Source organism: Nannospalax galili, unplaced genomic scaffold, assembly GCF_000622305.1.
Source record: "Nannospalax galili isolate Female #2095 unplaced genomic scaffold, S.galili_v1.0 scaffold188, whole genome shotgun sequence".
Taxonomy (NCBI): Eukaryota; Metazoa; Chordata; class Mammalia; order Rodentia; family Spalacidae; genus Nannospalax; species Nannospalax galili.
The window spans coordinates 7884891-7906543 of record NW_008360325.1 but is presented as its reverse complement, the minus strand read 5'-3'; the positions used below and the strand labels follow the sequence as shown (position 1 = coordinate 7906543).

The 21653-nt window shown below is 40.7% G+C and overlaps 1 protein-coding gene across 1 annotated transcript in view; it reads right to left on the bottom strand.

Moving 5' to 3' along the window:
* Nucleotides 1–21653, bottom strand: part of Atg2b (autophagy related 2B) — a 101318-nt gene that overhangs the window by 28398 nt on the left and 51267 nt on the right. The window contains exons 12-28 of the mRNA XM_008825656.3: nucleotides 19771–19921; nucleotides 18984–19076; nucleotides 18673–18861; nucleotides 16028–16301; nucleotides 14129–14231; nucleotides 11902–12100; nucleotides 11161–11303; nucleotides 7823–7980; nucleotides 7294–7466; nucleotides 6586–6736; nucleotides 5531–5730; nucleotides 5295–5375; nucleotides 2778–2884; nucleotides 2228–2320; nucleotides 1616–1686; nucleotides 926–1002; nucleotides 318–488 (exon numbers count right to left, since the gene is read on the bottom strand). Coding sequence (XP_008823878.1) covers nucleotides 318–488; nucleotides 926–1002; nucleotides 1616–1686; nucleotides 2228–2320; nucleotides 2778–2884; nucleotides 5295–5375; nucleotides 5531–5730; nucleotides 6586–6736; nucleotides 7294–7466; nucleotides 7823–7980; nucleotides 11161–11303; nucleotides 11902–12100; nucleotides 14129–14231; nucleotides 16028–16301; nucleotides 18673–18861; nucleotides 18984–19076; nucleotides 19771–19921 — 2434 coding nt within the window. The remainder of the gene's footprint in view (nucleotides 1–317; nucleotides 489–925; nucleotides 1003–1615; nucleotides 1687–2227; nucleotides 2321–2777; nucleotides 2885–5294; nucleotides 5376–5530; nucleotides 5731–6585; nucleotides 6737–7293; nucleotides 7467–7822; nucleotides 7981–11160; nucleotides 11304–11901; nucleotides 12101–14128; nucleotides 14232–16027; nucleotides 16302–18672; nucleotides 18862–18983; nucleotides 19077–19770; nucleotides 19922–21653) is intronic.

Sequence of the window (21653 nt, the reverse complement as noted above, 5' to 3'; positions counted from 1 at the left end):
TTATTTTGATATATCACAGTGAAAGATTTATCGTCCTCTTTTTTTTTTTTTTTTTAAAAAAAAAAAAAAAAAAAAAAAAAAAAAAAAAAAAAAAAAAAAAGAAAATGAAAAGAACCTAAGTCTGAAAAACTGTTATGTCACTTAAGATTACATTCTGAAACAAAGAGTATCAATAGCAGAGCAACTTTCCAAAAAGCCAGGGAATCATCTGGAAAGGTGAACAGCAGACCGTGGTCCACCTATGACCATCACCAAGACCTGGATGACATCAGCATGTCATTCAGGGGCAGGGGCAAGAACAGCCTTGCCGACTGTACCTTTGGCTTTCTTTGTGGGGCGCCAGGCTTCATTTCTGCCTTGTTGGGTGCATGTAAGTCCCCATAGCTTGCAACATACTGAATGAGATTCATCAGTGCCGCACAAGAGTCTGAGCACGTTCTGATGTGGACGCTGTCACTGGAACAGTGTAACTCAAAGCGGGGCTCTGTCTAGACAGGACACGGGGAGAAGACAATTCCTCTGTACATACATTTACATTAAATAAAATATATGACCACTTATCTTGTCAAAGGAATAGTACTTATAATAAATTAATCTTAGTTTTCAAATAGTTTGTCTATTTTGACCAAAATTGGGGAAGAAGAAAACTAATTTTTCAATAAATTGGATTTTTTCTCATAAAAAAATGGGACTATGGGCTGAAGAGTTGACTCAGTAGGTAAGAGCAGTGGCTTGGTTCCCAGCACCCACATGGCGGCTAACAACCATCCATAACTCCAGTTCCAAGGAATCCAACACCCTCTTCTGACTTCCTCGGACACTGCATGACACATGCGCACTTACGGTACATGCAAGCAATACACTCATATACATACTTTTTTAAAAACGACTTAACTAAAATGTTCCATTCATTTTAACAACGTACCTGCTCTCTATCCGACTCCGACTTCACTGCAGTAATGGTCAGCTCTAAAAGCCCCATGTCCATCACACGGACATAATCTAAAAGTTGAAAAGTTAATAAAACGTCTGAATGCAGCTTTCAAAAAATGCTTATCCATCCCAACACCTGACAAAACCACCATTCCAACCAGGTGTGCCAGGCGTGGCAGTTCATGTCTTTAATCCCAATAGAGGAAGGCTGGTGGCTATGAGATCGAGGCCAGCCTGATCTACCTAGTGAGCTGCAGGCCAGCTGTGGCAGGGAGAGACCCTGTCCCCAAAAAACAAAAAACTACTGTTTAAAGTTCACTACAGACAATGACTTACAATGTGGCAGGACACAGAGAGGTTTATCCTACTAATTCACTCTAACTTTTACCTCACTGACACCTCACTTTATTTTTGTTAGAAACAAATGGTTTTATATTAAATAAATGTTTAGAATATGTAAATAGACGTAGCTAACCCTATAAGAATAATACAACCTCAAACTGAACAGCCAGGACTTGAAAAACTTGAAGATGCACCACACGATCAGTATACGCTTAAAGGTCCTTTAAAGACCATTTGCAAGATCAGTAGTTTATCAGTATTATATCACAGCAAAACTGCTTTAAAACATTCACATACAAAATCAGACAGCAACAATCTAGTCCAGAGTTTACTAACTTACCTCTATTCAGATTTATAGCAACAGTATTACATTTGTCAGACAAATGTAAAGCAGCCTCGTCCATTATTATTCTGAGGAAAAAAGATAAAATCAATAAATATCTAAAAAACCCAGCTCTGAACACACACCATCATCTCTATGTATTCAATTACACTGCTCCTTCAAATGTGAACAGTATCAAAATCATATGAAGATTCTAATTAGCATCTGGCATTTTTTTAAAAAAAATCAAATGTTTATGAATACTTGAAATGCTGGGCTTGAAATGGCATAAAAAAATTAATCATTTGCTCAATTTAATTCTAAACTTTGGGCAGGTGTTTGTTTAAATAGTGCCCAAATCTAAAAGGTTTAAGCTACAAGTATAAAATGTATCAAGTATTAGGAAATTGACCATAGTCCTAAAAAGCAAATTGATAATGTTAAGAATTAATTCCTTCCCTAAAAAAAATGAAATACAGCAATGAAAAGTGGAGATGAGATATGTCACCCAAGAAAACCCGAGTCACTTAGATAACGTCGATAATACCATTTTAACGAAGTGGAGCATTAAGATGGCTGGGTAAACACAGTCAAGAGCTACCTATTAGAATAGCTGCATTTCGCAGGTACCTGAGAGTAGAGGAAGACTTGTCTAGTGCCACACTGCTGGAAATACTGAAGGCTTCAACAGTAAGGAGAGAGCGCATCGGCAGATACAGGGGCCTAGGACCAAAAGAAGTAATAAAACATCAATTTGATACAACAGAAGCTCCTTTCAAGTAACACTTTGAACCTTAACACTACTGAATTATGGCTCTGGGAGGTCTTGTTTTGTTAGTATTTTTGGTCACAGGATCTCTCTATGGAACCTACACTGACCTCAAATTTGCAGTCTTCTTGCCTAAGCCTACTGAGTGCTGGGATTATAGGTGAGCAACACCACAGTCAGCAGAAGTACACATTTTTCAAAATGTAGCACGTGTTAAATTTCGATTCCATTTTATTTAGGGGCTCACACGTGGTGAGTGAACAACATGGGAGAAGTCAGTTCTCTCCTACCACATAGATCCCCAGATTGGTAGCAAGTGTCTTTATACACCGAGCCATCTCACTGATCTAAAAAAAAAAACTTGGTATATGTTTTAAATGAAACTTTCCTTTGTTCCATTCATGGACTTACCTGTAATCAAGTGCACAGCCCCAAAGATGAACATGAAAAGTTGTAAATGAAGTTGGAGGGTTATATCCCAAAACAGGTTCATCAGCAATATTCAAGAAGTATAAAATCTATAATCACAAAAACATAAAATACCCTTCTTCAGAAGAAAAAAGATTTTGATAATACATTTAACAAGTATAAAACAAAATATGTTCCAGAAAAATAACCATTTAATTGAAACTTTGATTGCTAGATGAAAATATCACCAATTTGGGGGCTGGAGAGAGGGCTTAACGTTTCTAAGAGCACAGGCTGCTCTTGCAAAGGACCCGGGTTTGGTTCCCAGCACCTACATGGCAGCTAACAACTGTCCTAATGCTAGATCCACGGGATCCAATACCCTCTTCTGACCTCCTCAGGCACTGCATGACACAGGTGCATGTACATACACGCAGGTGATGCACTCATACACATAAAAATAATAAATAAAATTTAAAAAAATGAAAATATCACCAGTTTGAAGAAATTAATTTCAAAAAGTATGTATACACATGAAGGCTGATTATGGAAGGTGAAAGATAAGTTAATTTGACTACAGTAATTATTTCACTATGCAAAAGCATATTCAAACATCATGCTGAGCCCACACTCAGGAGGCAGAGGCAGGCAGATCTCTGTGAGTTCAAGGCCAGCCTGGTCTACATAGTGAGTTCCAGGACAGCTGGGGCTACAGGGAGATCCTGTCTCAAAAAGAGCAAAAATGAGGAGGCCCATCCAATCATTGCAATGCTACAGAAAACTTAGAAAATCCTTAGAAAAATCAATATAGTTTTACATTTTCTGCTCAGAACAATTCTTGAAAAGAACTAATTTTGCTAAAGACTACTTTTCAGAAGTCTGATTTCCATGGGGGCACAGGTATGTGTGCCTATAATCCCAGCTACTAGGGAGTCTGAGGCAGAAGAATTAAAAGTTCAAAGTCAGCCAAGGGCTACTAATTCAAGACCCTTCTCAAAAGACCAAAGAAAAGAGAGAAAAGAAAGAAAAGAGAAAGGAAGAGAAAGGAATGAGAGGGGGAAAGAAGGAGGAGGAAAAGGGGGGAGAGGGAGGGAGGGAGGGGGAGAGAGAGAGAGAGAGAGAGAGGGAGAGAGAGAGAAGCAAGCACACTTGCCTAGCATGTGAGAGGCTCCGAGTTTCCAGGCATTTCTGGTTTCCTACGTAACCACCCATCGTGGAAGGGTGAGGGAATCTAGTTTTCTATATAATTCATTTTTAAAGACGTTCATTTTCATAAATTTATATGTAGCCCAGTCTGAAAAGCAGGTTCTCTAACCTATATCCATTCTCTCACAGTTCCAAGCAAATAAAGATACTACATTAAAATTCTCCCCAGTTAGTGTGTATACTGTCTCTCATATAGACAGACACTCAAATTTCAACATGTTTATCTAAATACTTTCAAGCAGTTTTCTAGCAAAATGAAAAAAAAAACACTACCTGAAGAACATGATAAAGAAGCAAAATGTGGGACTGGAAAGATGGCTCAGTGGTTAAAAGCACTGGCTGCTCTTGCAGAGGACCTGGGTTCGGTTCCCAGCACCCACATGGCAGCTAGCAAACCCCCATAACTCCAGTTCTAGGGGACCTGACGCTCTCTTCTGACCTCCATGGGCACTGCACACTGCATGCACACCATGGGTGCACTTACAGACATGTAGGCAATACACTCACACACATAAAAATAATAAAAATTTTAAAAGAAGCAAAATGTACAGGTTTTCATAAAGAAAAGTAAAGTTCTTGCTCAGGGTTACACTTCCTTCTTACTCATAGAAAAATAACTTTTTGTTCCAACAACAAAACCTCATCATTTCAGGGAAGAATCATTTCAGGGCCAATGAGATGGCTCAGTGGGTAAAGGCTGATGCCCTGGGCTCAATCTCTGCAACTCACATGGTGGGAAGAGAGAACTAACCCCAGGAAGTTTCCCCTGACCTTCATGTACACTATGGCACACAGCATGTACACACACACATTTCAATGGGCAATGTGTGAGGACCTGGGTTTGATCCCAGGCATGGAAGGAAAACAGGGAAGAAAACAAAATGGAACATAAGAAAACTGGGGTTTTTGGACCCTAGTTCTACAATATAGGGGTGACTCACCTGGAAATTAGAGAAATTCTGATAAAATGATCTGAGGCAAAGCAGTATCACTGGCCCAGGGAAACCATGGCCCTTACGGAGCTGGCTAAGAAGCACTCAATATGCACTAGCTATTCCTGGGGCCAGGCATGCAGGCCCAGTGACAAGGAGTCTTTCCTTTTGAATGACAAAAAGACAACATTATCACTGATAAGTTTGGGGATGATACTTTAAGGAAAAAAACAATAGCTTTCTTTCTTAACTAAAGCACGGCTATACAATGTTTGCCTCATCATAATTCACTAAGCTGAACAGCCATGACCTGTGAGCCTTGTCATATATGCAGCATGTCAATATTCTAAAGGCAACTTAATACCCCTAACAACTCTCTTACCTGCTCGTGCCAGCTGAGCCCAGCAGGAAGCATTCTGTGCTGCAGAGTGGCTCCTTTCAGTCCCACAGCAATAAGGAACTCCTACACAGCACAGTACAAAGAATCACATTTATGCATATACAATCCCCAAACTTGAAGGTTTTCCAAGTAAATGTGTTGCCTTTTATATAATCATTCTTAGGTAGCAATCAAATCAATAGAAAGCATTTAATAGTATAAAAGTGTAAGTCACATACCTTTGTGTTGGACTCTGCTTTATCAGACAGTATTCTCACAGCGACTGAGAGCATAGTCAAATTGTCTCCCCCGACGCCATCAGAAGCAGCTCTGCTGAGGCCATCTTCTCCAGAGGAATAAACAGTAGGCTCCAACCAATGTGGGCGGGTTGAGCAGGGCAGTCGTGCTTCTGTAGGAAGAATCGCTCCATCTACTATGCCTAGATCCACAGTGAGATAAAAATACCAACAAAACCATTACTTGGAATTAGTTCTGTAATTGCTCTGACTTTTACAACTCAAAACAAAACTCTATATACAGATTGAGCATCCTTTATCCAAAATGCTTAGGACCAGAAGTACTTGAGATTTTGTGAGGAATATTCATGTACATTAAATGAGCTATCAGGGAGGGAACACAATTCATTTATGACAATAGCTTCAAGGTCATTCAATAAATAATGTGCCGTGCTCTAACTGTGTCCCATCACAAGAGACTTCTACAGGTGTAGAAGTCCCACTTTGACATCACACCAGCACTGAATGTTTCAGATCTCAAGATTTCAAAGTGAACTTCCAGATTAGAGCTTCTCAACCTGTACTTTCACTGGATCTAGCAGAATCCTGGTGGAATGAATGTTAACCAAGAGCCAGCATGGCACTAGGAACCCATTCCTCTTTGTTAACACTGGTGCTGAGTGAAAAAAAAAAAGTAAGGTTCTAAAATGATAGGAAAACTAAACTTAAATATGAAAACCTTCTAAATATTAAGGATGTACAAGCATCTCGTGTCTATTCACAAGGTAATTTGGGCAACCACTCAATATTTGGTAAGTTTTAGTCAGGTGTGGTAGCGATGCCTATAATCCTAGAACTTGGGAAGCTGAGGGAGGAAGCTACAGAGCAAGACTGTCTCAGAACAAGCAAATAACTTCTAGTACATGATTTGGACAGTAGAATCTGGGCTCCTGCACAGATAATAATTTCTGAAACTGAAGCTCTATTTGCAACAGATTTTCTCCATCAAATAGGAAGCCGACACGTCTGAACAGAAGAGTAAGCCTCACTTGTCCTACCTTTGTGGTGCAGACTGAGACTGCCACAGTGAAGGCAAATGTAGTGCTTGTCATCAAAGCCTTCATGTCTGCTCACACAAAACAATGAGCCACTACTGAATTCCAACCAGAATTCACCATGCTTGCCTTCCAACAGATCGCCATTATCTTGCTAATTAAAAGATCAGGAAAAAAAAAAAGTTACTATTTTTTTCTAATTCAGTACTGGAGATTGAAATCAGGACTGTGCACACAGTCGGCAAGTGCCTTATCAATGAGCCTCAGACCCCAGCAATCATTTAAATGCAGAATGTAAGAATGTCCCTTGGGGTGTTCCCTCTTAATCCAACTTAGGAAAATCTCCCACATCACAGGGAAACAGTCTAATTCTTGAACAATTCAAGAGCTGGACTAAAAACGAAATAATGTAGATGCTATATAAATTCTCTTCTAATTAATAAATACCTGTACTTCGTCCTCTTTAAAAAGATGTTTTAGTTACCAATTGCCACCCCAGTGGCAGAATTAGCACGTGCTTTCCAATGGGCAACCATACAAAGCTCAATCAGCATGGAAAGCTATTTCCCAGTCACTGCATCCCAGCATCTCAGAGCACTGGCCTTCCACTCACTGAAACAACTCGACCCTCTTCAGTCGCTGGATATACATCATGATAGGTTCCTTCAAAGTAAGATATGTTTGAAAAACATACTTTAGTGTGACTCTTACCTTCACATCTGTGAGCACGGCCATCAATCCACGATTAATATTCAGAAGGACTGAGAGGAAGCTCTGAGAGTTCTTGTTCTGAGAGTCCATTTTTTTTTTCCTACGGGAACGATAGTTGGGATCAACAGCAGAAAAATACTGCAAAGTCTCTTCTTCAGATCCACTTTCTTCATCTACACAGGGAAGAGACCTACTATTACAGATTCTGGTAGCTTGATAGAGCAGCAATTTAAAAATGATCACAAAAATACTTTGCATTTATGACCTGCTTATTTTTACAAGAGACAAGATATACCCGTTTTTCTCTTTAGTCCTGAATTTCAAATGTGTACACTATCACTCCAAAGATAATGCACTCAAACAGTAATGAATGATAGAAACGAGAAATATCCACATTACCAAAGAAATGAGAGAGCAGAGTTACAAACAGAAAACTGTCAAACATTTTTAAATTAACAATTAAAAAGACTACTACTTTGTTAATTTGTAAATTAGGCATTTTGATTAGAATAAATTTAAAACATATTACCATAGTGAACTGTAGATTTAAATGGACTAAAACTATCTTTGTTGAAGGTATTAATCAGTTGACTGGCTACTGAAAGCCCAATGCCATAGGAAATATTTTCAAATGTCTCCACTGGTGAAGGAGCTGTTGGCTCCCAGAGAAGCAAGTCATTAAAGACCCTAGAAAGACAAAGTTGAAAAATGAATACATAACTTACAACCTGAAGACAGCCTGAAATCATCTGTACAGATTTCTAGATGATGAAATGGAAATTATACCCTATGAAGAAGTTTTTAAAAGAGTAATTACATTCTTTCGATGGAAAAACAACTGAAATAGTCACTATAGAAAACAAGAGGAGAGGGCTTCGAGCACTAGACTCCTCACCAGATGCCTGCCCAGTTCTACCTGCGCCACACTCGGACTCACACTGTACCATTAGTGTGTATTTTAAAGGTAGAAGCTAATGAAAAATAAAAACCCACAAAGAACAAGAGAAGGATATTCATGCGCAGGAGAGCACCGGGCAAATTCAAGTGCAGACGCTGCTGCACCTCATGGGCTCTCCCATCAGCCCCACGGGGCAGTCAGGGAAGAATCACTGTTGTTAGTTTACCCATGAAGAAATCACCTCACAAAGTTAGGTAAGTGACCTCCCCAAGGTTGCGGGGCCAATGAGTGGAAAAGCTGGGACGAGATTCCAGATTAGGCCCTGCTCTTACTTAGCGCAGTCCTTTCTCTAAAGGTCTGAGATATTCTTTTTCAACAGAAAACACAGCATCACTGGAAAGAACACATGAGATAAAGGATATAAATGAGGCCACAAGGAAGGAGGGGAGAAGCCCCACCAACTAGAGGGAAAAACCCAACAAACACTTATTACCAGTGAGCCACAGCCAGGCTCCATGGCATCCTAGAAATACTTGTCACTACCCAGACACCCTTCTGCCCTAGTTTTAAGAAAATCCCACTTCACAATGTTCTCCCAGAAACTTCGCTTTGGACCACAGCACCTCCTTCACACATACCTGTTCCAATCGCAGCACCTTTAGCACCTGACTGTACTTCCTCCTTGCCCCTTCCTAGAATGCCAGCCCCACCACCTAATCATCGCTACCTGTGCCTAGCCTAGTGCCTGTCACATAGCACTGGCAGCTGCCAAGGAAAGGACCCGTGGATGACTCATGGAAGGAGTGCCAAAGCACAGGCTCTTAAAGCCCAGTGTGAATACCAACCAAAGTGCCAAGCGATGAGGCAGCCTCCCACTTTCCAGCCAACTCCTAAGCTTCTGAGGCTCTGAAGGAACAGAACAGCACTGAGTACTATGACTCTCAGTCAGCACCGAACCCACCCATAGGCCTCTCTTTGGAAGCAGTTTGTGATACCAGGGATACAGGATTGAAAGATATTCTATCTCGGGCACAACCAGTCCCAAAACTCTATGGTTGTACAAATGTGGATGCAGGACAAAAAAGCAAAAGTCTCTACACCTAGACTTTGGCCTGGGGCCCTATTAATATGAGCACTTTTCCTAGGCAGCTCTTTTCCCTTACCATACATTCTGCAATGGTTCTCGTTTCTCGGCGCTTTGAATAAAATCCAACACAACTTGCGAGCTTCAGGCCACTTTACTTTGCTTTCCTATTTATAGCTGACTCAAACAGGAGTAGGCCACAATTCCATCTTGTGTGTGTGTGTGTGTGTGTGTGTATGAGTATATTACCTGCATGTATGTGAGTGTACCTGTGTCATGCAATGCTGCGGAGGTCAGAAGAGGGCTTTGGATTCCCCTGGAACTGGAGTTAAGGACAGTTTATAGCTGCCATGTGGGTGCTAGGAATAGAACCCGGGTCCTCTGCAAGAGCAGTCAGTGCTCTTAACTGCTGAGCCATCTCTCCAGGCCCCACAATCCCATCTTAAAAAAAAGTTTGAGCCAGGCATGGTGGCACTCACCTTTAATCCCAGCTCTTGGGAGCCAGAGGCAGGCATATCTTTGTGAGTTCAAGGCCAACCTGGTTTACACAGTGAGTCCCAGGACAGATGGGGCTACAGAGAGACCCAGTCTCAACAAGAACAATAATTAATTAATTAATTAATAATCCCAAAAGACCTAAGTAGGGCCAATGAGAAGCTCAGCAGGTAAAGGCACTCGCCATTAAGCCTGACAATTGAGTTCAATCCCCAGGACTCGTGTGGTAGAAGGAGAGAACTGACTACCAAAAGTTGCCCTCTGACTTCCACATTCCTGCCACGGCCACACACGCACGCACGCACGCATGCACACATTCATAAAAATAAGTGTTAAAAAGTTTAAAGTGCTAACATTTTCTTCCTATACTGCAATGGTCTGGCATGTGAAACTCATTGTCAAGACTACTGAACTAATGTGTACCCCGGCGGCCTTCCTGGAACTGACTGTCTGATCCTAGGTCTTACAAAGGCAATCAGTGAGAAGACCCAGACTCCACTATTTACAATGATGGAAAAAGGGACAAGAGCTATGTGGTACCTAGTAAACCTACAGCAGAAACAGCACTGGCAGTCTCTGAGGATTAGTGGGAGTGAGAACATGCTTCCATGTGGGAAACTAGAAATCACAAGCACTAAGGACTTCCCGTCTTTCAGGAATGCTCAGTCCTTCAAGGGCAGGAATCCTAACAGTAAACCAGTCACTGCTCTCTAAACTTTCCAAGCGTTACATCATTTAATCCTCCAAAGAGCCCTTCTAGGTGAGCACCACAGTCATCTCTATTTGACAGATGAAGGAATTGAGGCTTATGAAGGCTACATAAAGTATCCATAGTCATCAAAAGTCTATGGCCTAGAATTCCATCTGTTTGCTTGGTAGATATGGTAAGGAGTATTTGATCAATTAAAAATTTGGTATGCAAGGTTTGTAAGTATAATTGAAAACTTTAACAGATGCCTTTGAATTCAGAGAAGAGATGTTTCCTGTATAATGAATCTAGGATTCTGATTCTATACCAGTACCTGCTGGCCCTCTACACAAGTATCTTCTAACTCTTTTCATGCTATTGCATGTGTAGAAAAAAAAGAAAAAAAAAACAAAACAGCACTTGCTCAGCTCTGTGCAGTAAGCTAACACAGCCAACCAGCCAACCTGAAGGGTGAAAGAATAAGTAAGCATCCCACACACTAGCAACCCAGGTACCAGACACACAGGTTGGGACAGTCTGCCACAACAATGCACTGTAATGTAAAGGCGCCAAAGGCAACATCGACAGCATACAAAACAAGAGAGACAGACAATACCAGAGCATGTGAAAGAAAGGCAGAAAGGGGTGACTGGAAGCAAGTAGGCAGATTCCAAAGACTCAACTAAATGTGCTCCAACTCACCTATTATAAAGTTTCTCATAAAAGCTTTTACTAGGTAGTGTCATGTGAATATTTGGTAACAGAAGTTCCAGCACATAGTGAGAATTGCTAATGGCTTTATCTTGAAACTCCGTCATTTCTATGGGGTCTCCTGGCATCACCATCTAAAATGTAAGGCAAAAAAAGGCATCAAAGAACTATTTTATGTTTAATACAGAAGTTGCACTTTTTAACCTTCTAAAGCATTGTGTATGCAAATGAACAAGCATAGCATTTAACTAGGGAAAATATACATCAGGAAAAAATATACATCAATCAATCTTGAAGTTGAAAACTAGTACAAAGAATATACAAAGTATATTGTTATTTTTTTATGGTTTAGGGGGCAGTTGTGTGTGGTATTACTGTTGTTTTTACAGTAAGGCATTGTAATGTAGTCCAGGCTGTTCTCAAATTTGCAATCCTCCTGCAATTCTCTCAAATTTACAATTCACCTCCCACACACTAGGATTACAGTTTTCTTTTAAAAATAAAGAACTGACCAAGTGTGGTGGCACATGCCTATAACCCCAGAACTCAAGAGGCTGAGGCAAGAGGATCACAAGTTCAAAGTCTACCTGAGACACACAGAGAGAAGAAAGGAGGGTGGAAGGGAGGGGGGAAGAAGGGGAGGGGAACCAAAACAAACGGGAGGGGAGCATCATTATGTGGCAAGGATGGTATTATTCTCGCATCGCATTGTTTGCTCATATTTTATTTTACCTGTTCATTTTCAAACATTACTCTACGAGAAGAAAAAGGAGATGGGGCTGGTCTCCTCAAGTCACAGACATCTTTCAGGGAATGAGCACCTCCTTCCTCCTCTTCCTGGTAGGGGCCATCGTTCTCTTCCTCCTCCTCCGCAGCTGCTATTCTCTCCAAAATGGAGTGCATGGCTGGTGGGTTTATCTTCAGAACCATTCTGATAGCAAAAACAATTTGAAAAATCAAGATCTAAGCATAAACAGCAAAATTTTCACTTTCATACAAATTAACACAAAGAAAACTGATTAAACCTTAATTGGATTTGACTTTGTTCTGTAAGTCAGGGTCCACTATGTAGCCCAGGATGGCCTGGACGCCTCATCGTCCTACCTCAGCCTTCCAAGTATAAAGTTTTTAAATTTTATTAGCAGCCAGCAAATTCTCTTAAGAATTTAAGTTATTATTCAAGAAAATCCTTTCACATATAGTCTGTTCTACTACAATGAAATACTTGCCTACCTAAGACACTTCAATTGACAGAGAGATAGAGACAAATTGATAGACTGATAGATGGATGAATGGATACATAATTGGTTTCAATTTAAAAAAAAAAAAAAAAAAAAAGATTAGGGAACAGTTTTAAAACTGCCACCAAAAGTGAGGTTCTCGACCAGGAATTTGAACACTAAAGTGATTTGCTGAAGCTGTTTGCATCTAATGAGCTCACCCCTTTCCTTACCTTCTACAGAACATCACTAGCATACAGCACAGGCTTTTTACTCTCCTTTCATCACTCCACCAGCCAATCGTTACAAGGACGGATGGAGTCCTCAAACAAAACAACTGTGCTACATCTAACAACTTTACTCCCTAAGCTGGTAGAACTATTTGGTTCTACTAAACTATCAAAACCCTGTGTCCTAACTTATGGGCGTCCCAATATAAACTGTGCTTGTAAATGACCTAACTGAAATAGATCCAGCTCTTAGGATAAATACTACTGCTATAAATTCATGCTCCTTATCAGGTATCTACTGGCAATGCCTGTCCTAAGAATCTAATAGGTGAATACATAGCAGGGGAGGGGGTCAAAGAAAATAGGCAGGAAAATGGTAAAATTTAACTCATAAACAGCCTTCATATACTCAGTTTTCTATATAAGAATAGATTGTTATGTGAAATAAACTAAGATTTAAAAGTATGATATAGTCAAGCATGGTGGTGAGTGCCTTTAATTCCAGCATTCAGGAGGCAGAGGCAGGAGGATCTCTGTGAGATCAAGGCCAGCTGGGGCTATAGGGAGACCATGTCTCAAAAAAATAAAAGAAAATAAATAAAAGAAAAAATTGCAGGCCCACTCGCAGGCTAATATCACGGAAAGACTCAACGAGCACAAGTTCTCAATGTCCAGCTGCAGATGACAACCACCTGCCAAAACTTCAAAACATACGGATGTCCAGGCCCTAGCCCAGTATTTTAGGTTGGAACCTGAGTCAGTAACATTCTGTCAGAGCTTGCCAAATTTGTAAAATTATGTTCAAAAGCAAGCAGCAACTATAAAATTCATATGAAACTACCCAATGGTACTTTATTAGTTCTACTATACCTTGGAAAGTTTACTTTTTTTGGAGGGAGGGTACTTTTGAGACAGGATCTCACGTAGCCCAGGCTGGCCTTGAACTCACTATGTAGTAGTCCTGATCATCTTGCCACCACATGCTGAGTGCTGAGATTATAGACATTTATGACTATACTTGGCTAGCCAACATTTTTTTTTTTAGTGTTTTGCTTACATGTATATAAGTGCACCCATGTGCGCAATGCCTGCACAAGTCAAAAAAGGGTGTTTGATCCCCTGGAACTGGAGTTACATGTGGTTGTTAGCTGCCATGTGGGTGCTGGGAACTAAACCTGGGTCCTCTGCAAGAGCAGCCAGTGCTCTTAACCACTGAGGCATGTCTCTGGTCCCACCCTGGATTATTTTTAAGATGACTGATGACTCTTGCACTCAGCACAGTAGGTAACTTGAAACCAAAGAATATTCCTGCACCTCCTTCTAGTTCTCAGTCCTTAGCACACTTTCATAGAGCACCACCTGACAGTTTCCATCTGTCCATCTGTCTCAGCTTCTTTCATGGGGGCTGACTTTATTTAGCTTGACTTTAATAACCAAAATGCTGATTATAAGAATTACTATATTTTATTTCTGAAAGGAAAATTCCATTATACCTATACATTTGCTTACCGTGGCCAGTCAAAGTCATCTGATGATGTTGTATCTCCATCTACTCCACCAGACACATGGAAAAACTTAATAGACGGTTCTCCTTTCTCCTCCTGGAACGACCCTAAGAAACCAGGATGGATTTGCTGGAATGCATTGCTTCTCTTGTGCCCAATGACAAGATCCTTCACCCTTAAACGTGATCCACACCACCATACTCTACAGCATTTACTCATCTGCCCCCACTTCAACGTGACATGTGGTACACAGGATGTGTAGATAAAGATGCTGGTGGGGGTAGGTGGTAAAGCTCAGGAAAAATGGGGGTAGGGTCTAAATGGGACCAAAATGCAGTGTATGAAATCCTCAAAGAATCAATAAAAATATATTTTAAGATGGTTTTTATTCAAACTAAAATTCTTAAGTACTAATATTTAACGTATAGGACACAATTATTGCATAGCAAATGTTACCACTTACTGTATATTGGAAAGATTATTTCTTTTATGTGGATGAGTGTGTGTGTGTGTGTGTGTGAGGCATATGCACGTGTGGCGTGTGCACACGTGTGTGCAAATGTGTGCACCTGTGTGTGAGCCCATGGAAGTCAGAGAAGGGTACCAGATGTCCTCCATCACTCTCCATCTTATCCCTTTGAGGCAAGGTCTCTTCCTGAACCTGGGACGCATGGCTTTGTTTTTTTGTTTTTCTAGCTAAGCTGGCAGGCAGCAAGTCCCAGTGGTCCTCCTACCACACCCTCACCCCCAGCATTGATGTTTCAGGTACATGCAAAACCACACTCAGCTTGTTACATGGATGCTGGAATCCAAACTCAGTTCTACATGGTTGTACTTAACCACTGAGTCATCTTTCCAGCTTGTGGCCTGGGGATAGAGGTCAGAGGCAGAGCACCTGCCTAGCTTGTATAAGGCCTCCTTGTTCAAACTCCAACATGGCAAAAAAGAAAAAAAGCAAAGTATATGTAGGTAATGTGCCACTAGAAACCTAAAGATAGCAAGTGTATTACTTCAACTGGTGCTTTGTACCAAGTACTAGAAGAAGTACCTAAATTCAAAGCAATTCTACACTGTTCGTCTTTTCATTGCCTTTCAGAACCAAAGACCAGCTTTCCTCCAAAACAGGGAGCTTCATGCCAGCAGAGACAGGGATGATCAGATAATATCTAAATGTCCTCTTGTCAAGTAGTAATTGGCACATGCCAACTTAAAATATCTCCAAAGATACGTGACATTCAGAGTTCAAACAGGTAAGGGAAACTTCTGCAGCCTGGGGTGTACAGAGAATGGGAGACAGAGGCAGTGGCTGTGCTCACCCCAAGTTCTCATGCCTCTCCTCATTAGCCTGAAGAATTCCATTACAGAAAACCTCAGACAGGTTTGACAAAGAAGTCACCAGAAGTTAGTAAGTATAATGGTTGAGAACGCGAGCTCTGGTGTCAGAGTTGTATTTTAATTTAGACTTTTGCCGTTCACTACGTGATCTGGGAAGACACCTTCTCTTGAGCCCAGATTGGAAATTCTAAGCATATGATGATGAGCAGAACTAAAGGAAACAAGAGAATGTATGTGAAGTGCTCAGCACAGGACCCAACAAACAGGAACACCCAGGACACTGTGGCTACCAGCAGCTACAGGAAGGGTGAAGTGACGATGAAACCAAGCTGCACACTGCACACTGCACACTGCACACTGCACACTGCCACAACACCCGCTACAGAAACGGAACCTTACCAAAGCAAACCAATCACTGTCCTTGGTCAACTTTTTAAAACTGCCCACGATTTGTACATGATTCTGGCAGAGACTTGTTCTCTACCTTTGGGACTGTGGGCACTGTCATGGAAGGCTCAGCAACAGCGGTCTGCATCTGCTCTGGTCTTCCACAGTGTGTGGGTCTTACCTGCTAGTTCCCTAAGAGTCAGTTCCAGTTTAATCTGCTCTGGAGTGGATCCGCCAACAAACTCTGTCTTAAACTCCAGATCTGTGAATGTTAAGTGTAGGATCTCCTTCTGCAGAGACTTCTTAAACCAGGGTCCTCTTTCCTGATCAGACCGAAGATCAGGTATGGGGAAGCGAACAGAAAGATGTAACGCTGGGGTGGCAACTTGTACTGTCACCCGACAATTTGCAGGACTGTGTGAGTCGTCTAGAAATACTTCAGTGAAAGCCTTGTGCTAAAACATACAAAACACGAAAAGCCAAAATCTTAAGTAAATAAACTTAAATAACACCCATATTCAGCATTTCAATATGCACAGTCACCATTTCTCCATGTGCTACAATGCATCAAATACAATTCAAATAAACAACTACCATAATAACTCAGTATAATGAAATTTAATATGTAACAACTATTGACAAAAGTCAGAACTGTTGGCAACAACTGAACCCTGATATACAAATAAGTAAACCAAAATAAAAACTGACCCAAAGTAAAGGCAGGCATGATAGATACAAATGTATCTTACTATAAACTAAAAGGAGGGAAAAAGTATAAATTAGCCTACTAACAAATTCCATAAGGTTAAATCATACTTCAGCATTCAACACTCAGTTTGAAGAATTTACTCATCAATATGTGACACTAAAGACTCAATGTAAAGGTCGGGCATAGTGGTGCACACCTTTAATCCCAGCACTCGGGAGGCAGAGGCAGGCGGATGGATCTCTGTGAGAGGGCAGCCTGGTATACATAGTGAGTTCCAGGCTAGCTGTGGCTACAGGGAGACCCTGTCTCAAAAAGCTCCCCTCCGCAAAAAAAAAAAAAAAGGCTCAGTGTGAACTCGGGAATAATGCTGAAACCCCAAGGCTAGTCTCTGACTCATCTTTGTGTTTTCAGACCTATGTCCACAGCCTGCACACCAAAGATTCCAAATGTTGACTAAATGGCTCACCCTGAGTCCCTGTCTGATCTAAGAGTATGCTCCCATTCATGGCTCTTAAAAAAACAAACATGTTATTTAAAAAACTGTCCAAAAACATGCCATTCAAATAGAAGTCCATTTCTAATTTTTCTTTAAAATACATTGAAACTAATAAGCCTTAGTCCACTGCAGGTGGTTAACATCTTCTGAATCAGTCTCTAGCCTCTTAGAAAGCTCCCTTCTGATGCTAGACTGGCACTTCTTAATTAAACTACAGGTTGGCATAAACGGTAATGGGTGTCACCACGGCATCTTCATACATGTCACTGCGCTTCATTCGCATTCATTCCCCTCTTCCACTCCAGCTGGTTCCCAAACCTCCCCGAGTTGTAAACTGGGATTTTAAATAAATCTGTTCTATTTCTTCTTGATTTGGCTTTCTAATCCTAACTCCTACTCTCAGGCAAAAGAAGGGGATGACACACGAAGGCTAACAGGAAGTACAGAGACTAGCCTACAGAACTTAACTAGCAATAGGTGACCATAAAAAATAAAGAACATTGCTTTAATCTAAATACCATGAAGAAAGGGCAAAAGAAGAAAGCAGTAAAGAAAAGACCTCTTTCCCTTTTTTTCTTTTCAGTCCAAGTCTCATGTCGCCTAAACCAGCCTCCAATCACAGTCCTCCTACTGTAGCCAACAGAATGGCTGTGGTTACAAGCATGAGTCACTAATCTAGCCCCTCTCCAACTTAAGCCTGCCTCTCAGCCTGGGCCTGGATCTGAAGCCCCCAAATTTCAACCACCAAGCTCCTAATACACTTCTTACAAATTCATTCCACATACCAGATCTACACCAAAGTGACATGATGTGCCCAAGATTATTGCTCATATTCAAAATCACATCCTCTATTACTTGGGCTTTATTTTTTAGATTATTCGAGAAGTTTATGAGATGAACATAAAATTTTGTAAATGTTACAATACTTTTCTAAAATTCAAAAAAGGGAGTCTATGGTTATTTTTGCAGAAGACCAGGGTTCAAATCCCAGCACCCACAAAGCAGCTAACAACCATCCTATCCATAACTCCAGTTTCAGGGGATCCAATGCCCTCTTCTGTCCTCTGTGGATACTGCACGACATGGATGCACTTATATATAAGGAGGCATAACACTCATACACATAAAACAAAAATAAATTTAAAGCTGGATATGGTGGCCCACCCCTTTAATCCCAGCAATTAGGAGGCAGGGGCAGGTGGATGAATCTCTGAGATTGAGGCCAGCCCGGTCTACATGGAGAGTTCCAGGTCAGCTTGGTCTGCAGGAAGACCCTGTCTCAAAAAACAGACAAAAAAAACCCCCAAAACCTTAATCTAGTTATTATCAAGACAAAGTGGTGTCACAGGGGGGCATGGTGGTACACACCTATAACCCCAGCAATTGGGAGGTAAAGGCAGAAGGATCAGGAATTCAAGGTCACCCTTGGAGGTTGACCTGTGCTACATGAGATCTTATCTCAGAAAACCAAAAGAAATTTAATAATAGTAAGTTTCTATTTTTATTATTAAAAATCAAACCATTTTAATATAGGCTGTTTAATCTATTAGTGCTTTTCTGGAAATTACCCCAATAAGCCAATAAGCTAATTATGATTATTTGCAACTTTCTGAATACTTACCAGACTAATATGCTTATTATACGAAGTGTACATGTGAGAGGCCATCATCTCTACAGTAGTAAGTTTCTGTGGCTGAAGCAAGGAATTTAACCTGTCCACGATACTGATATCCAGCTCACAACATACTGGATTTAATTTAATTTGTAATTCTGCCTTCTGAGGAACTGAACTAAGTCTTGCTTGATTACCCTTTTAAAAAAAGCACAATGTAATTATTAACAATACTACAAAATTGGGTTAAAGACTTACAACTGTGACAAAATAAATATCAAATAACAATTTAAAGGTAGTATCTCACAGAATAATCTTACCTGGGGCCCTCTCGTCTCAAAATGTTTATAGTGAAGCTGAAGACACACGGGCGAGTGGGCATCAGTTCCTTCTTTGCAATGGAAGGTCAGGAGCTTAACGACAAGGATGAAGATAAATTAAACCTCAGGCAGCTGTAATCGATGACAAGACCCACAGGACCAGCACTGTATGGGTAGAAGAGCTCTCTGAAGTCAGAAAAATCTGCAAGCTGCATTTTTGTTACTCCCTAGCAATGCAAAGCTCAGTCAAGCAGCTAACCTCTGTGAGACTCAACATCTCATTTGCAGAATGCAGGCAAGAATTCACATGAATCAATAGCCAAGAAATGACTCTGAAAAGCAATGCAGTTGCAGCAAATGTTCTTTTGCCAGTTTTAACAAGCTACTTAGTCTCACTTTTACATAAGGAAAACATCAGATTAATTGTGAATAAACAAAAACAACTTCATTTGTTTTAACAAGGGCTAGCGCTAGGCAGATATTCAGTATTTGCTCACTAACAGAACTCTTCTGAAATGAAAAATGCTTTGCAAATGAGATAAAGGCATTTGGCTCATAATCTGCCACCTGAAGTATCACTTCTATTTAAAAATGTTTAATAGATTCATATGATGACCTAAAATGCCACACTTTGAAATTTGTTTTAATAATCACAAAGATAAAAAAGTAACACTAGTACTCCTGCATGATTTCTTGCACATTTTAAAGAAAATCACTATTGTTCATTGAACTCTTAAAGAGCAAAACAAATACAAAAATACTTTTAAAGGAAGTATCCAACATTTACCTCTGTATAATGAGGAGGAGAAGAATGAAAATCTGTTGGAAACAGACATTCCAAAAACTCCATCTGCCCAATGGACATGTCGGTGCTAAAGTGCCGGGAAGCTGATCTTTGCCTCTGCTCATAGGACACTTTGATGCCAGTACCTATAAATCTACCATAAAAGGGGCAACACTTCAGGGTATCCATATGCTTCTAGATTAAGCAATATATGATAAGGAGTCAGAGAACAACATACAAATGTTAACAGTACACAGTAACTACCCACTCATTCCAACAAGTTCAAGTTGTTAGTGATAATCAATATGCCTAAGGATATGAACCACAAAAACTGCTTCAAACCTCCCATCCACTCAGTTTTCTCATGGGAAATTTTCCAGGATGCATTTATTTCCCAGCAGGGCCCTTCTTCCCTCTACATTTTCAAACTTATACTGTAGTGAATAAAATATTTCAAATCGGTAAAATATATGGAGAAGTTTCTTTAAAATTATAGAAAAACATCATTAAAACTGGGCATAGTGATGCAGGCCTACAATCCTAGCACTCTGGAAGCTGAGGTAGAAGAATCATGAGTTTGAGAGCAGCCTGCCTTAAAAAACAAAGGGAAGAGGCTGAAGAGATGGCTCTGGTTAAGAGCACTGGTTGTTCTTGCAGAGGACCCAGGTTCGAATCCCAGCACCCACATGGCAGCTAACAACCGTCTAGAGGGGATCAGATGCCCTCTTCTGTCCTCCTTGGGTACTGCATGACACCAGGAGGCAATATACTCATACACATAAAATTTTTTTAATTAATTTTAAAAAAGGAGAAAATATATGCATTATTTGAAAACTTCAGTTGGTGGGATTCAAATTTGTTGTTATATTTTCCACTAGTGGATATCTGAAACTTTGTCAAAAATTAAGAGAAAAAAAATTTTTTTTTTCGTCTTTTTTGAGACAGGGTCTCCCTGTAGTGACAGCTGGCTTAGATTCACTATGGAGACCAGATTGGCCTGGATCCCACATAGATCCACCTGCCTCTGTCCCTGGAGTGCTGGGACTAAAGGCCTGTGCCACCACGCCTGACTCTCAAGAGAAAATGTTTTTACAACTGATCAGAAATACTATGGATGCTGGGCATGGCAGCACATGTCTTTAAGGCCAGCACTCAGGAGGCAGAGGCAAGTAGATCTTGATGGGTTCAAGGTTAGCCTGGTCTACAAATAGCCAGTCTGTGCTACATGGTGAGACCCTATCTTAAAAAAACAAAAAAACAAAACAACAACAAAAAAACAAATACTATGGTCCTAACCTGTAGAGTATTTTCTGATGGGGTCAAAAAACTACTTGGCATGTTAATTTTAACATATCAAGGCCAGGCATGGTGGCACCTACTTTTAATCTCAGTACTCAGAGGGCGAAGGCAGGAGGACCTGTTAGATCAAGGCCAGCTGGAACTACAGGGAGACGCTGTCTCAAAAAAAAGAAAAGAGAAAAGGGCTGGGCCTGGTGGCGCATGCCTTTAATCCCAGCACTTGGGAAGCAGAGGCAGGCGGATCTCTGTGAGTTCAAGACCAGCCTGGTCTATATAGTGAGTTCCAGGTCAGCTGGGGCTATAAGGAGACCCTGTCTCAAAAAGACCAAAAAAAAAAAGAAAAAAACAAAAAACAAAAACACTTCTTAAACAACCTCAAAGTAGGGCTAGGGATGTAACTCAGTTGGTAGAAAACTAGTTTAGCATGCATGAAGACCTGGGTTTAATTTCTGGTACTTCCTAAAGCCCAGGAGGTACAGACAGGAGGATTGGGAGTAAAAGGTCATTTTAGGCTACCTAGGCTAACCTACCAAGTTTGAAGCCAGAGTGGGTTACAACAGAGTCTATGAGAGGGAAGAAGGAAGGAA